The sequence below is a fragment of the Capra hircus genome, chromosome 26, assembly GCF_001704415.2.
Source record: "Capra hircus breed San Clemente chromosome 26, ASM170441v1, whole genome shotgun sequence".
Classification (NCBI taxonomy): domain Eukaryota; kingdom Metazoa; phylum Chordata; class Mammalia; order Artiodactyla; family Bovidae; genus Capra; species Capra hircus.
In genome coordinates this window covers 5,319,204-5,333,458 of record NC_030833.1, presented here as the reverse complement: position 1 = coordinate 5,333,458, position 14,255 = coordinate 5,319,204, and the positions used below count along the sequence as shown (strand labels likewise).

The 14,255-nt window shown below is 41.3% G+C and overlaps 1 protein-coding gene across 2 annotated transcripts in view; it reads left to right on the top strand.

Moving 5' to 3' along the window:
- Positions 1–14,255, top strand: part of DOCK1 (dedicator of cytokinesis 1) — a 568,807-nt gene that overhangs the window by 335,851 nt on the left and 218,701 nt on the right. For both annotated transcript variants that reach the window (XM_018041175.1, XM_018041176.1), the window contains exon 28: positions 12,313–12,414. In XM_018041175.1, coding sequence (XP_017896664.1) covers positions 12,313–12,414 — 102 coding nt within the window. The remainder of the gene's footprint in view (positions 1–12,312; positions 12,415–14,255) is intronic.

The window sequence follows — 14,255 nt, the reverse complement described above, 5'->3', positions numbered from 1 at the left end:
ACATTTTTGCTCCTCAGTTTCCCCAGTGAATATTTCTGAGTTGGGAAGCTTGACTCCTCCTCTCTCCCTTCCCTAAATGTCTTTAAATAGCTAAGTTGTTGCTTGTTTTCCTGTTATTATACTCAGTAATAATTCCTATGATTGGAAAAGAACTGCTTGCTCTTAGACTTCCCTTCCCAGTCTGCAGTAGCTGCCTTTTATAACCTTTGTGGCCTTGTGTCTTACTGAACTGTTGCCATGTCTGTCTTCTCCAGTAGTCTGTGAGTAGTTGTTGTTTCCCCTTAGCTTTTTATTTTGGAGTTTGCATAGGTACGGACATGTTGGGAAAATATTACAGTAAAACGTGAATACCTGTCAGCTAGATCCATTCTTTATTAACAGTCCGTCAGGTATGCATTAAACCCGCCCTCTCTCCATTGTGTATTTGTAAATATCAAATGTAAATTTATTTTTTCACCAGAGGAAAAGTCTGTCACGGACATGATGGCACGTTCGTCCCTCATTGTTTCTTGCATCTGCTAAGAAAGTAATGCTGCTGCATAGTCGGTAATAATATGGCATCTACAAAAATTAGCAATTCTACTGAGGTTTCCTCATTGGCCTTGTTTAAGGGCACAGGCCAATGGTCTTATCCAGTGTCGCATAACCTGGATTTGTCTGCAGCCTCCGCGTCCCTTTTCCCCTCTTCACCCCTCCTCCATCTCCTTCTCCTCCTCCTTTAACTTGGGGTCTGAGCACTGCCTCTTTCTCTTCTCATCTCCTAAGTGTGTGTTGGCCAACTCTCTCTATACTCTCACATATAAAAAGGAGTTAATTATCTTCCATGCTTCCTTCCCCCATCTAGGGTGAGGATGTTTTCCTCAAAGAATTATTCCTTATTATCTCACATTTTTGGCACAGAATACCGTCTCACAGATGATGCGTCCTCTGCGTTCCGTCACACCCGGGGCCGCAGTCTGTAATGAGGGAGAACGTGGGGATGATAATTTCAGATTATCCCCAGGGTCATTTATCTGAATCTTTTTCAGTCCCCATTGAGAATCCTTTCTGGAATCAACCATTGCTTTAGGGGTTGGAACGAGTGGTTTCCTTATTTTCTGGTTTCGTCTACACATTGTGATCTGTAGGGTAAGGGTCTTACCTTTGTCTCTCTTTCCAGCACTGCCTGCCTTGCCAACACCCCTTGTCTGAGTACCGGTGTAGACTCTCGGACTTGCCACTGTGTCGTGATCCATTGCTCCTGTTCTCCCTTCTGCCAGGACAGTCTCCTCCAGCATCCTTCTGAGTCCTCCTGACTTAGTCCTTTGGCCCCAGGCCCCCATGTGTGCTCATCCTGGGGGCACCATGTGTATCCACCTGGCCAAGCCCCCAAACTCTGCGTTGTCAACACAGCGCCCACTCTTTGAGTGTCTGTTGAGTGTTGCACTTACTAATACTTGGCAACATTTTGAATCTCCTCATCATTTCTGCCTTAGCTCCCCAATTTCTTCTGGTAAGTTCCAAGTGGCCCCATCACCTCAGAATCTGAGGACCCTTTGATCTCCTCAGGGCTGTGAGGAAGGGGAGATGGGACGGGCATGCAGCCCCCATGGGAGGCTTTCATGCCATGTGTGTTTTCTTGCATGCCTGCTCAGCCGGCGCATTGCTCTGCAGAATTTCTCTTGGGTACCACCCTGCTAGACTGAGTTCCACTTCCCCACAGTAGGAGATTTTGGAAATAAACCTCAAGGCACTTAGCGCTCAAAGAACTTTGAGGGCTTCTGGAGTCATGAGCAGACAAGCTGTTAGTGACGCACTGTGATAGGCAGCATTTGAGCCTTTATCTGCACACTGTAGATGTATATGTTTATGTATAAATAACTATTTCCTAAGAAATAACATCTTATAAATCAGATTGTCATTGCCTCTATTTTAAAATAATCTTATATTCCAAAATGGATGTTGTTCTCCTTATGATTCATTAGTGTTTTCTTTTTTTTAGCATTCTGTATGTGACAGTTTTCTTCACATCAACTGATCTAACCAATATAGATATATCGAGCACAGCATCATTTTTTGATTCATAGAGAGGAATTTCATTTCATCCAATAAAGAGTTTCAATTTTAATCTATAACTATGATGACAAGAGTGTCGTATATGGACAAAAGAGAGTTTAAAAATGTGTGGTAAATTGATCCCCCTTCAAAGGCAAAATTTTATTAAGACTGAATTACTCTTGTTTTTACTACAGTGTATTTACAGTTACTATATATTGTGGGAGAAGATCTGAAAGCTCTCTAAGGTTCTAGTATTATCTGATTTATTGTTTATGAAAATAAATATAAAATTTTCTGTAGTAATCTGACTTATGTTAGCAACAAATGAATTATATCAATAAGTTCTATACAATATATGTATATTCCTCTTTATACCACAAAGTGTAATTGTGTATATATAAAATTTGATTGTAATTTATTTTTACTCTTCTTAACAAATGTGAATACGTGTCTAATTTATTATGTGGAATAAGCAGCAAATAATTGCTATGGGTAATACAAGATCCAGAGAGTTCCTTTAGGTATATTTTTCCTATAAACATCTTCCTACAATTACTACCACTGTAAAGTTAAAATTGATTTTGTTTTAAAAATTAAATTTTTTTCTTTATCGTGTCTGCAATGATATGAGCTATAGCATTCAATTTAAATTTAAGATGCAGGTTTAATTTGTTGCTAGTAGTTGAAAGGAGCTAATAGATGACATTAGTTTCATTTATCAACCATACTATTTTTAATTTGGTATAGCATCTTTTTACAAACATTCCTCACTCTATGGTCCTTTATAAAACAAGAGATCACAATAGTTTGGAAACTATATGAGTAAAAATTAACTGTACTTTGGATAGATGATTCATGGGACTGACTTTTTCTTGAAATGAGAAAAGTAATAGGACTGCCCTCAGTTTCACCGTGGACTGTATTTTGTGGAAAGATGTAGTAAGTCCAAATGGTATGAGTGAATGTTTATTTTTCCAATAACCTCAGTGTTAACAGTAGTACCTGATTCAGCCTTTTTATTATGTATTATGCTTAAGCACATATTTAATTAACAAGATGCTGAATACTCTGGAAGCACAGCCGTGACTTGTGTCTTCTGCCGCATCTCACACGGGCACCGTCTTCTCTTCGTCTGACACCATTGCTGTATCTGCATTATCATTTCTTCCTTATAACCCCCAACCCCATCCTAAAAGGGTTAAGTGATTTCCCATGATGTCAAAATACTTGAATGAAGAAACCAAAGCAAAGGTGAGAAAAACTTCCTTGTGTGTATTTCACAAATCTAAAGAGAAAGAATAATTTCACAAGGATCGTAGAATTTGGAAGGAGTTTTCCAAATGGGTTATTACCATTTTAAATCAGAGGGTTTGCAAGGGCTTGACTTGTCCTGAGAATTAAATGTCTCCTTCACTGTCCTCTCCATGATCAATTCCTAGTCCATGCTTGCAACTATTTGTGTATTTCTTTTTTTCTTTTTAAATAATTTTTATTTATTTTGCTGTGCCAGGTCTTAATATCGGTATGCAGGACCTTTAGTTACAACATGTGGGATCTAGTTCCCTGACTCGGGAATGGACCCAGGTTCCCAGTATTGGGAGCTTGGAGTCTTAACCACTGGACCTCTTCTTTAGTTCTCGAATGTTTGAGAATTATTGTTCTATCTGTAATATTTCAAAATCTCACACATGTGAGTCTTGATTGTGTTTGACCCTCAGTGGGCCCTTTCATTTTGGATATGCTTGTCATTTTAGAATGATTGTCTCACATTGTTTAGTTAATTAATTTATATTTAAGAATTTTTGACAGCTTTGTTAAGATCTAATTTTTATGCCATAAAATTCATCTATTTAACATAAGAATATAAGGTTTTAACTATAGGCACATAATCCACTTTAGAATATTGTCCTCACTCAAAAAGGAAACCCATACCCAAAGGCCGTTGCTCTTCGTTCTCTCCTTAAACTTCCAGCTCTTGGCAATCCCAAGTCTAACTTCATGTTTTTATGGGTTTGCCTGTCCTGGACACTTTTTAGAATGAAATCAGGCAAAATAAAGTCATCTGTGACTAACTTGTCAATTTCTGCAAGGCAGCTAGCTGGAATTTTGATAGGAATTGGGTTGAATCTGTACCTCAATTTGGGGACTATAGCCCTTTTAACAATATTAAGTCTTCTATTCCATGAACATGGGGTATTTTTCTATTTATTTAGGTCCTCTTTAATTTCCTTTAACAGTACCTTCTAGTTTTGGGGGTCCAAGTATTATATAATCTTGTTAAATTTATTCTTAAGTTTGTTTTGATGCTTTAGTAAGAGGAGTTTTTCCCTTGAATTTTGTTTTGAGATTATTCATTGCTAGTGTTAGAAAAACAATTGAGTTTTGTAATTTGATCCTGTATCCCATAATCTGTGAAGTCATTTATTAGTTCTAATAATCCTTTAATGAGTCTTCTGTCATTTTGTAAAAATACTTTTGTCTCCCCATTTTCTGTGTGCTTTCTGGAATTTCTATTTATTCAGTATTGACTCCTGAATGGATTGTCTGATGTTTTTATTCTCTGTGTGTCTTGTTCTGCTTTTGGAGGATTTCATTAATTGTATATCCCCATACTTCTATTAAGATGTTTATTTCTGCTAATACAGCTGAAACATTCCATAATCATTTCATTGTATCTGTTCCTTTTGTTTTTCTTTTTATAATATTATGTTCTTGTTTTATGGATATCGTCTCTTACCTAGCTTAAGATAATAGTGATTGAATTTTCTTACGTTTTCTCAATTTTCTTTCATTCCTCTGGCTTTTGTTTTTGCTTGTTCTGCCCTCCTTTATTAATATCTGGTTGATTTTTCTCCTGAGGACTGCAGTCACTTTAAGACCCTCTGTTCCCCCTGGATGCACAGACCTTGAAGGCTCTGGGCTTCACTGCATGAGGAGCCCATGCGGACGGGGTCCTCATGCTGTCAGAACCTTGATGGGAAGTTATTGGGTATTCTCTTAGGCTGGTCAGTTTCTCCAGCGAGGATTCTGCCAATTGCCTTAAGTGCGGACCGCTTATACTTGGTGCTTTGCTGGGAGCCCAGCTGAATAGAGCAGTGTGGGGACTTAAAATAATCAGCTTCCTATCAGTGGACAGTCTCAGCCAAGTGGTCCTGCCCCGCTGTCTCTTCTGTTTTGTCAGGAGGGTAAACACGTGGTTCCCTGCTGGGAGCAAGCCATTCCCCTTAGAGGATCTGCTGGGGTGGACATATTGGCCAGGTTTTAAAGACATCAGGGCTTTGGATTTCCAGTTGACACATAGCCTCGCTCTCTGAGTAACTGGCAGCTCCAGTTTCCGAGACTTTCCAAGACTCTCTGCCCAGAATCAACAGGATTCCTGATAGATATCCACTCCCTTCCTGCTTCCAGCACAGCTAGTAATCATTTCTGCATCCGCTTGTCAGCTTCCAGAATTCTCTCTCCTGTGGTTCTGTCTCTCTTCTTCTCTTGGTCTTTGTGCATTTGTGAATTTTAGAAACATTGTCAGTTTAATGTGAGGAAACAGATGAGTTTGTGTTTATGGTTGTTTATAATTTGTTATGTGGACGCCCCCTATGTATATTTTTCACAAACATCATCTCTACAGAGGTTTTGGAGGATACTTTGGGCCACTGAACGATATGTTGAGATATTCTTTGTGTTATCTGTCTGTACTCCCTATGTTTCTCTCTTAAGTTTCCTTATAACAAATAGAACCTTTAAACATTTCACCATTGGCTTTCCCTCTTGAAAACAGAAAGCTTTGCACTCTCTAGGGCTTCTTATCTGTCCAAGAACTTATCTGTATGGGGATTTATTTCATATCACCCCTGCCTTTGAAAGGAAATCAACCTGTATATTCACTGGAAGGACTGATTCTGAAGCTGAAGCTCCAATACTTTGGCCTCCTGATGTGAAGAGCCATCTCTTTGGAAAAGACCTGGGAAAGATTGAAGGCAAAAGAAGTGGGTGGCAGAAGATGAGATGGTTCGATAGCATCACCGACTCAATGGACATGAATTTGAGCCAACTCCGGGAGAGAGTGGACTGAGGAGCCTGGCGTACTGCAGTCCATGGGGTCACAGAGAGTCAGATATGACTTAGTGAGCGAACAGCAACAATTGCCTTTGAAACAGAGCACTCAGCTCTCACCTACATTTCCTTTTCCAGGTCCTAGTCCTTATAATGTTGCCGTACAGTGCTGATTCTTTGGCTGAAATGCTCCCCAGTATGGAAGTCATCTAGAATCCACCAAGTGATACATCTTCCCACCTTTGCTACAATTCTTGCCCAGTGTCCTTTAGCAGTATCATTGGAGGATTACTTTTTCTTCAACTTTTGATGGTGATTATGAAGTAGGTTTGTTTTTATCGATATATTTGAAATGAAATATATAAATGAGAATTCCTCTTCAAAGCACTTGCTTTCATGAAAACACATTTAAAATTTCTGACACGTCATCACTGGGCACCAAGAAGTGTAATCCCCGATATAAATAGCAGATTCTCCTATTCAAGCCTGCCCTCCAGACCACATGTCCCTGGAGCTCTGTCTGCAGCTCTGACAGCTTCTGCAGTTTGGAGCTCCCCCAAATCCCTTGGCGCTGAGAGCACTTGGAGGAGACTGATAATTTCTGCCTGTGTTGCGGGCCCCATGCACGTGTGAGATCCAGGGGTGACTATGGATGGGATTACCAAGAGCAATGTCAAACGTTATTCTCTGAGCCTCATGACTCCGTCCTGAGGTCTTTACATTAAAGAGGCGCCCCTTCACAGCTCAGGACTGTGAATACAAATCCTTGGGATTTTTCCTTCCAATTCATGTACACGGCCTTGGACTCTAGACTAGGCAAAGATGGCAAAGATACCATTGACAAGAACTCGCCCTAAGTCATCGTTCTGCAAAATCCGCCCTTTGTTAGAAACCTTTTGTCTGCATCCTGTTGGGACTTTGCACTCACTTGCCTGCCACACAGCGTCCCCTGCTCCACCCGCAGCGCTGCGTTCTGCCTGTCCTCCAGTCTGCCTGTCCACCTGCTTAGAGCACTGGCGTTCCAGATTTAAAATGGGCTGGAGGAGGGTCAGAAAGAAAATCCCAAGAGGGCACAGACGCAAGTTCAGCCCAGGGCTTGAGGAGCAGTGACCTAGTTCACGTGGGCAGAGGAAGCCCGATGAAAGAACTTTTTGAGAATAAGGGCACCCCTAAGGACACTAAGGGTCAGGAGGAGAAGGTAGAGATCTCAGCTGTCTTATCTAATGACTACCTTTTTTTAGAATTTATTTTCTAATTGGAGGAAAATTGCTTTCCCATGTTGTGTTGGTTTCTGCCATACAAAATGTGAATCAGCCATAAGTATACCTATGTCCCCTCCCTATTGAACCCCCCTCCCACCCTCCCCAGAATTTCTGCCCCATCTCACCACGGGAGGCTGCAGAGAGCTCCCTTTGCTACACAGCAAATTCCCGCCCGCTATCTGTTTTACATTTGGTGGGGGATGTATGTCAGTGCAACTCTCTCAGTTCCTGTCCCACCTTTTAAAATGCTAATATATTTTCCAGTGTTAAAAGTAATCTGGACTCATCCTCCCACCCTTATCGTATATGATGTCTTTTCTTTGAATTGTTTCTTCTTTTGATTTTTTTCCTGTTATATTTTTTTGTTTTGCTGAAAACTATCAGTACCATGATTATGTCTGATTTTCATCTGTGAGCATTTTCTTATGCTATTTAAAACAGTTCATATTTTCATGATTATTGTTTGATGGTTACATAATGTTTCATCAAAAAACTATTGGTATGTTTATGTGAATTAGCAAATAAAAAATGAACTTCAGGTAAACAACAAATCATTTCCGTAGTATATGAATGTCACGTGCAAAATTTCCAGTGCAATCTTTGGGACATATTTTTCTGAGATTCAAATTGAGCTGGGCATCCTATATTTTACCTTGCAATCTTACAAAATATTGTATTACTTATACAGTTCCTAGCTGTTGAACACTGAGATGTTTTCAGAGATGCAGTGGACATCTTTGGGCATAAAATTTCTGATTCTGAATTACTTCCTTAGGTGGCTTGTGGGAAGTAGAATTACCCTGAGGAGATGAGTATTTTTTCCCAAGACTTTTTAAACCTATTGCCAAATCGCTTTTTAAAAAGGTTATAGCAATTTATGCTCCCACCAGTGGCGTCTAAGAGTGCTCATCCCCTGTGCCCTTGCGAACATTATCATCAGTTAAATACTCCTCTGCTATTTTGGCAGGCAAATAATGATATACCATTTTCATCTCTGATTGCTAATGAAGCTCACATCTTTTTGTTTATGAGGCTTCCATGTCTTGGCTTTTAAAAGTTCTCCCACTGCCTCCTGACTTCTTTCTCCCTGTTTTGCATTGCTTTGAAGTCATAAGGAATATGTCTTACTTTTATTTATTTGTTCATTTTTACTCAGCCACTGGGACTAGAACTCGACCCCCAGGCTCAGTTTCTAGGAGGAATTCTGTACAGTCACCCCCAGCCGACCTGCCACCCACCCACTGTCTAAACTAAAAGCGTCCTATGACTTCTAAATGCATTTCCAATAAATCAATGGCCAGGCATCAAATAGCAATTTTCTTCTGAGCCTGCAGAATAAGTTTTGTATCACAGCTCACCCCCATTTCTGTTTCTGGTGTGTGATTGGTTTCAAATACAGCTTCCTTAGATACCTGCTTTCCATCTACCCTTAGAAACCCACCACTCTGCTCCAGAGGGTTCCACTGAGTTCACATAGGCAGTCATGCTCCATGGTGTCCGCCCCGTATCTTCTCTAAAGATGCTGGCCCCCTCGCATGGGACTCCGTTCCAAAGGAAAGAGGGGGCCTTTCTGTGAAATTTGACAGGTATATTACCTCTTTCTCGGTGGGGTCCAGAATTTCTGCTTAGAAAAGGACTGAAATAGAAAGATTTGCTTCCTCTAAGCAAGACTGAACTGTACAAATTGCTTTCCATAACGTTTCCTTAGGTTAAGTAGGGAGCGCATTGTACCTGCGGCCTTTTGACCTCTAACTCGGAGGGCGATGACCTGCCCCTGTCCTCCAATTAGTCCCCATGGCAGTTAGACAAGAGGCTGTTTGGCTGCCCTCTCTGTGACGTTCTCATGCAAATGCAAAGCTTCCCGACCAGCTATTGAAGCCTTCCCAGGATTTGCTGTATGGAAATTGCTATGTTCTCTTCAGGTTTTCATTTTCTGCATCATGTCAGTTCCCCCAGCCTTTGCCTTGCGTGAATCTTTCAGCATTATGTGGCAGTCTGCTCCCTAAATTGAGCATGTCCACATCACCCGTTTGAGTATCTGGCCAGATTCTGGATGTTCTGTGTTTTTGTTGTTTTTTCATGGATATTACTCCCTGCTCATGTTTTTTGCATTTTCAAGACTGCTCTGGGGTCTTCTTTCTACTTTGAACTTCATATTTAAAGTACAGTACGTGAGTCCATTGCTCTGAATTATACACAGCTGGCTTTGTGATTTCAGTGGCTGTACTATGGGAGTCCCGATTCTTTAACCCCTTTAACCTGCAGAAAATTAATTTGAACCCCTGGCAGGTGAACCTTCTTGTTCTAGAAAAGCTCCTTGTCTGGGAGGGAGGCGTCCAGGTCGTAGCCAGCTGGGTCAGGGGAGAACGGGGGACACTGTCGAAGGCTACCTTTTCCGTTTCCTCATGCTCTTCCCAACTTTCTCTAATGACTGCAGAAGTATGAGCAAGTGCATCTCTGTTTCAGGTTGGCCATTGGCAGTGACCTCAAATTTCTCAGAAAACTAATTAAAATGCATGTCTAGATAACTGGAAAATTAGCCCAGCTCCTCAGCACCTACCTCATAGGCGGTGTTCTGGGTTCACAGCCGGGTTTCCTTATTTTCATTGAGAGGGGAACACTTTTGTTCATAATCTGGGAACAAGAAGAAAATCTGTGGTGTGATTGAATGAGGCCATGTTTCTAGTGGCCCGGGCATAGCGCTTGACACATGGCAATCAATCAACATGTAATATGATGAAGACTGTTATCCGAAAGATGGCTTTCATCAAGAGTAAAGAAGATACAAAGGCGGCTTCTCTTGTGCTCAATGAGATGCTAAACACCTACATATTTCAAAAGTTCATCTTCATAAATGGATATCTTGCCATTTTACAGATCATTCCTCCAGTGGAAAACACGCATTATTTAAGCTCTTTCCCTGAACACCAACTTGGAATCTAGATTTCAGCAATTATCATCATTCACAAATAATTTACACTTCTGGGCAAATGGAAGATACCATATTATCATTATTTGATTTGGCCAACTTACGTAATGCATTCCCTGAGGACTCATGTGGAAGCATATATGTATATTACAGATATAAAATGGCTCAGAAAAAAATAGTGGACTTTGATATTTCACTACAGAGCATGCATTCCAAATTCATGCAAGAGATATTCAGGCATTCAAATAAATTGCTTGTAAAAGCAGAGTTAGTAAAAGAATACAATCTGTGTCCTCATTTAGCGAGGCAAAATTAGGGGCATGTCTCAGAGTATGTCTCATCCTATAATTTTACCAGACTTGTACTGCTTTAATGGGAGAAAATATACATCTATGTTTCTTGCAATGTCATTACTTTAGGGGAAAATATTTAAAAGCAAGGAAGGCTGTTAGGATGCTGTTAGCCATGAACCTCAGGAATGATATAGTCCAATAAATGGCAACGGACAGTTTACCCCCGCCTAGTCACTAGACCAAATTTGCCTTGGTGTGTTTGCACACACACACAGGTGCACAGTCCTACACATGCAAACACGTCTACACTTCCGTTGCTCAGTGCTCTGGTCCCATCCTTTCTCCGTGTCTTGATTTCCTTCAGTGGTTTCTTTTTTCCCCCTTCTTTCCCTTTCCTGCCAGCTCTGTCTGTTATGAGAAATTCCTGTCTCTCCCACTTTACATTCTGATGAGGCTGCATTCCTCCCCACTTGCTTCTCCTGGAGGAGAACTGGACCATAACTCATTGTGGAGTCACTGGTGATTGCCTCCAAATTGGCCAAGGGGGATACAGGCAGATTTGAGAAATAAAAGGCCTTTCTTTGCCACAGCCCAAGAGGAGGTGCTGCACATATACTTGGCCTGATAAAAAGGGCAGCGACTTTCCAGAGAACACAAAATACAAGTGGCAGTGATTTCAATCCTGTCTCCCATCTGCACATATTTAATGCAAAAAGCCTTTCAAGTTTGTTTTTTCCAGACTGGACAGTCATGTATGAGCAAGCATTTAATGGAGTCAGAGAGACAGAAATGTAGCAAAAGAGAAGATGCTGAGGCTGACGTGACTGGTCACCTACCTGGCCAGCCTTGCTTGTGGTGTCTCCCTGATGGGCTGTGATCCCAGACTCTTAGTCCACATCAATTCTCCTCCCCTCTGCCAACCAGAGGTTTTATTTTTTTCATCCAGGTAGAAGTCGCATACTGTTCTAACTCTGTTTAACTGTATAGTTCAGTGGCACTAAGCAGCTCTCACCCTCCTGCTCTACCTCTCGAATTTTTCACCTTCCTAAGCCGAAACTATCCCCACTAAACACTAACGCCCCCTCCCCACTCTGCACCCTCAAAACCCCCAGCCCCTGGTATATCTACCAATGTGCTTTCTGACTATGAATCAGGCTATTCTAGATACCTCGTATAAGTGGAATCAAACAGTATTTTTCTGCACCTAATGTATATTTGAATGCATTTTTAAGGATTAGGATTGACATACCTACACCACTATGTATAAACTGGCTTCCCTGATAGCTCAGTTGGAAAAGAATCTGCCTGCAATCGGGAGACCCCGGTTTGATTTCTGGGTCGGGAAGATGCTCTGGAGAAGGGATAGGCTACCCACTCCACTATTCTTTTTTTTTTTTTTTTAATTTTTATTTTTACTTTATTTTACTTTACAATACTGTATTGGTATTCTTGGGCTTCCCTGATGGCTTAGCTGGTAAAGTATCCACCTGCAGTGTGGAAGAAGGGAAAGGCTACCCACACCTGTATTCTGGCCTGGAGAATTCCATGGACTGTATAGCCCATGGGGTCACAAAGAGTCAGACACCACTGAGTAACGTTCACTTTCATATGTATAAAATAGATAGCTAATGAAAACCTACTGTTACAGCAGAGGAGAAACAAAAGAAGGTACTGTCCGTTTACATCAACGTTTGAGTGTTGTTCTCTCATCATCCAACTATATCTTTTGATTTGTTCGCAGGGGAATTTCGTGGCCTGTATGACAGCTATTCTACGACAAATGGAAGACTATCATTATGCCCATTTGATCAAGACTTTTGGGAAGATGAGGACCGATGTGGTGGTGAGTGTGACTCTGACTTTTCATATAACCTTGTTTTGAGCTCAGCCTTTTAGACAAAATGCTGATATCAATATTTCCATTTTCAGTTTGATTTTAGACTTGCCTCCACTTGACTTCAGAAGCCCAGAGATGGTCTAGGTAAAAGTGTGTTTGTAAGAAGATAAGGGTCCTATTTAAAATGGATAACTAACAGGGACCTAGTGTATAACACATGGAACTCTGCTCATTATTAACAGTGTGGCAGCCTGGATGGGAGGGGAGTTTGGAGAATGGATAACATGTGTATCGGTTCAGTTCAGTTCAGTCACTCAGTCATGTCCGACTCTTTGCAATCCCATGAATTGCAGCACGTCAGGCCTCCCTGTCCATCACCAACTCCCAGAGTTCACTCAAACTCATGTCCATCGAGTCAGTAATGCCATCCAGCCATCTCATCCTCTGTCGTCCCCTTCTCCTCCTGCCCCCAATCCGTCCCAGCATCAGGGTCTTTTCCAGTGAGTCAACTCTTCGCATGAGGTAGCCAAAGTACTGGAGTTTCAGCTTCAGCATCATTCCTTCCAAAGAACACCCAGGACTGATCTCCTTTAGAATGGACTGGTTGGATCTCCTTGCAGTCCAAGGGACTCTTAAGAGTCTTCTCCAACACCACAGTTCAAAAGCATCAATTCTTCGGTACTCAGCTTTCTTCACAGTCCAACTCTCACATCCATACATGACTACTGGAAAAACCATACTTTGTTGGCAAAGTAATGTCTCTGCTTTTGAATATGCTATCTAGGTTGGTCATAACTTTCCTTCCGAGGAGTAAGTGTCTTTTAATTTCATGGCTGCAGTCACCATCTGCAGTGATTTTGGAGCCCAAAAATATAAAGTCTGACACTGTTTCCACTGTTTCCCCATCTATTTTCCATGAAGTGACGGGACCAGATGCCATGATCTTCGTTTTCTGAATGTTGAGCTTTAGGCCAACATTTTCACTCTCCTCTTTCCCTTTCATCAAGAGGCTCTTTAGTTCCTCTTCACTTTCTGCCATAAGGGTGGTGTCATCTGCATAACACATGTGTATATATATGGCTGAATCTCTTCTGAAACTATCGCAACATTGTTGATCAGCAGTACCCCAATACAACACACAAGGTTTAAAATTAAAAAGAGAGAAAGAGAGAAGATAAGCTTCCTGAGATAGGCTCACTCCTTGTACTGACCTGGAGAGTGATCCAGAGTGTCAGCCCAGAAAAAATCCTTTTTCCGTTCTTCCCTCTCCTATGCTTTGGGGTCATGGTAAATTTGAAGTCGTTACCATGGAGAGCTACCATAAGCTCCTGTTTATTTATCGATTGACACTCGATAGCAGAAGCCAAGGAGAATTTTCAGCCTTAAATTGTGCTCTGTTATTAATTAACTTTCATCATGGAGGCTCATTAGCATTTCTGGAAATAATTCTCTAGTCATCTTCAGTGACACTGTGATACAACTTAATTAGGAGAAGTACAATAGAGAGGAACGTATCCGTAGAGGCACCGTCCCTGACAAGCTGACATCACAGGGCCATATGGCAGATGTCCTCTGCGAAGCCACCGCCAGTGTGTCTGCAAAGTTGCCAAGTAGATGTACACCCTCCACTCCCGTGTCTCGGAGCACCGATTCCATTTCTGAGGCCCCCAGATTCCTACAAACCACAGGAAGCTCTACTAGTGTTTCCAAAACAACGTTTATTACACTTGACGTCAGTCTTATTAAGGGATGGTCAGAAGACAAGGCATTTAAGACTTTTTTCAAAGGATGATTTTTAAATTAAAAAAAGCTACCTCACTCATCACTGCCATTACACATGCTTATGT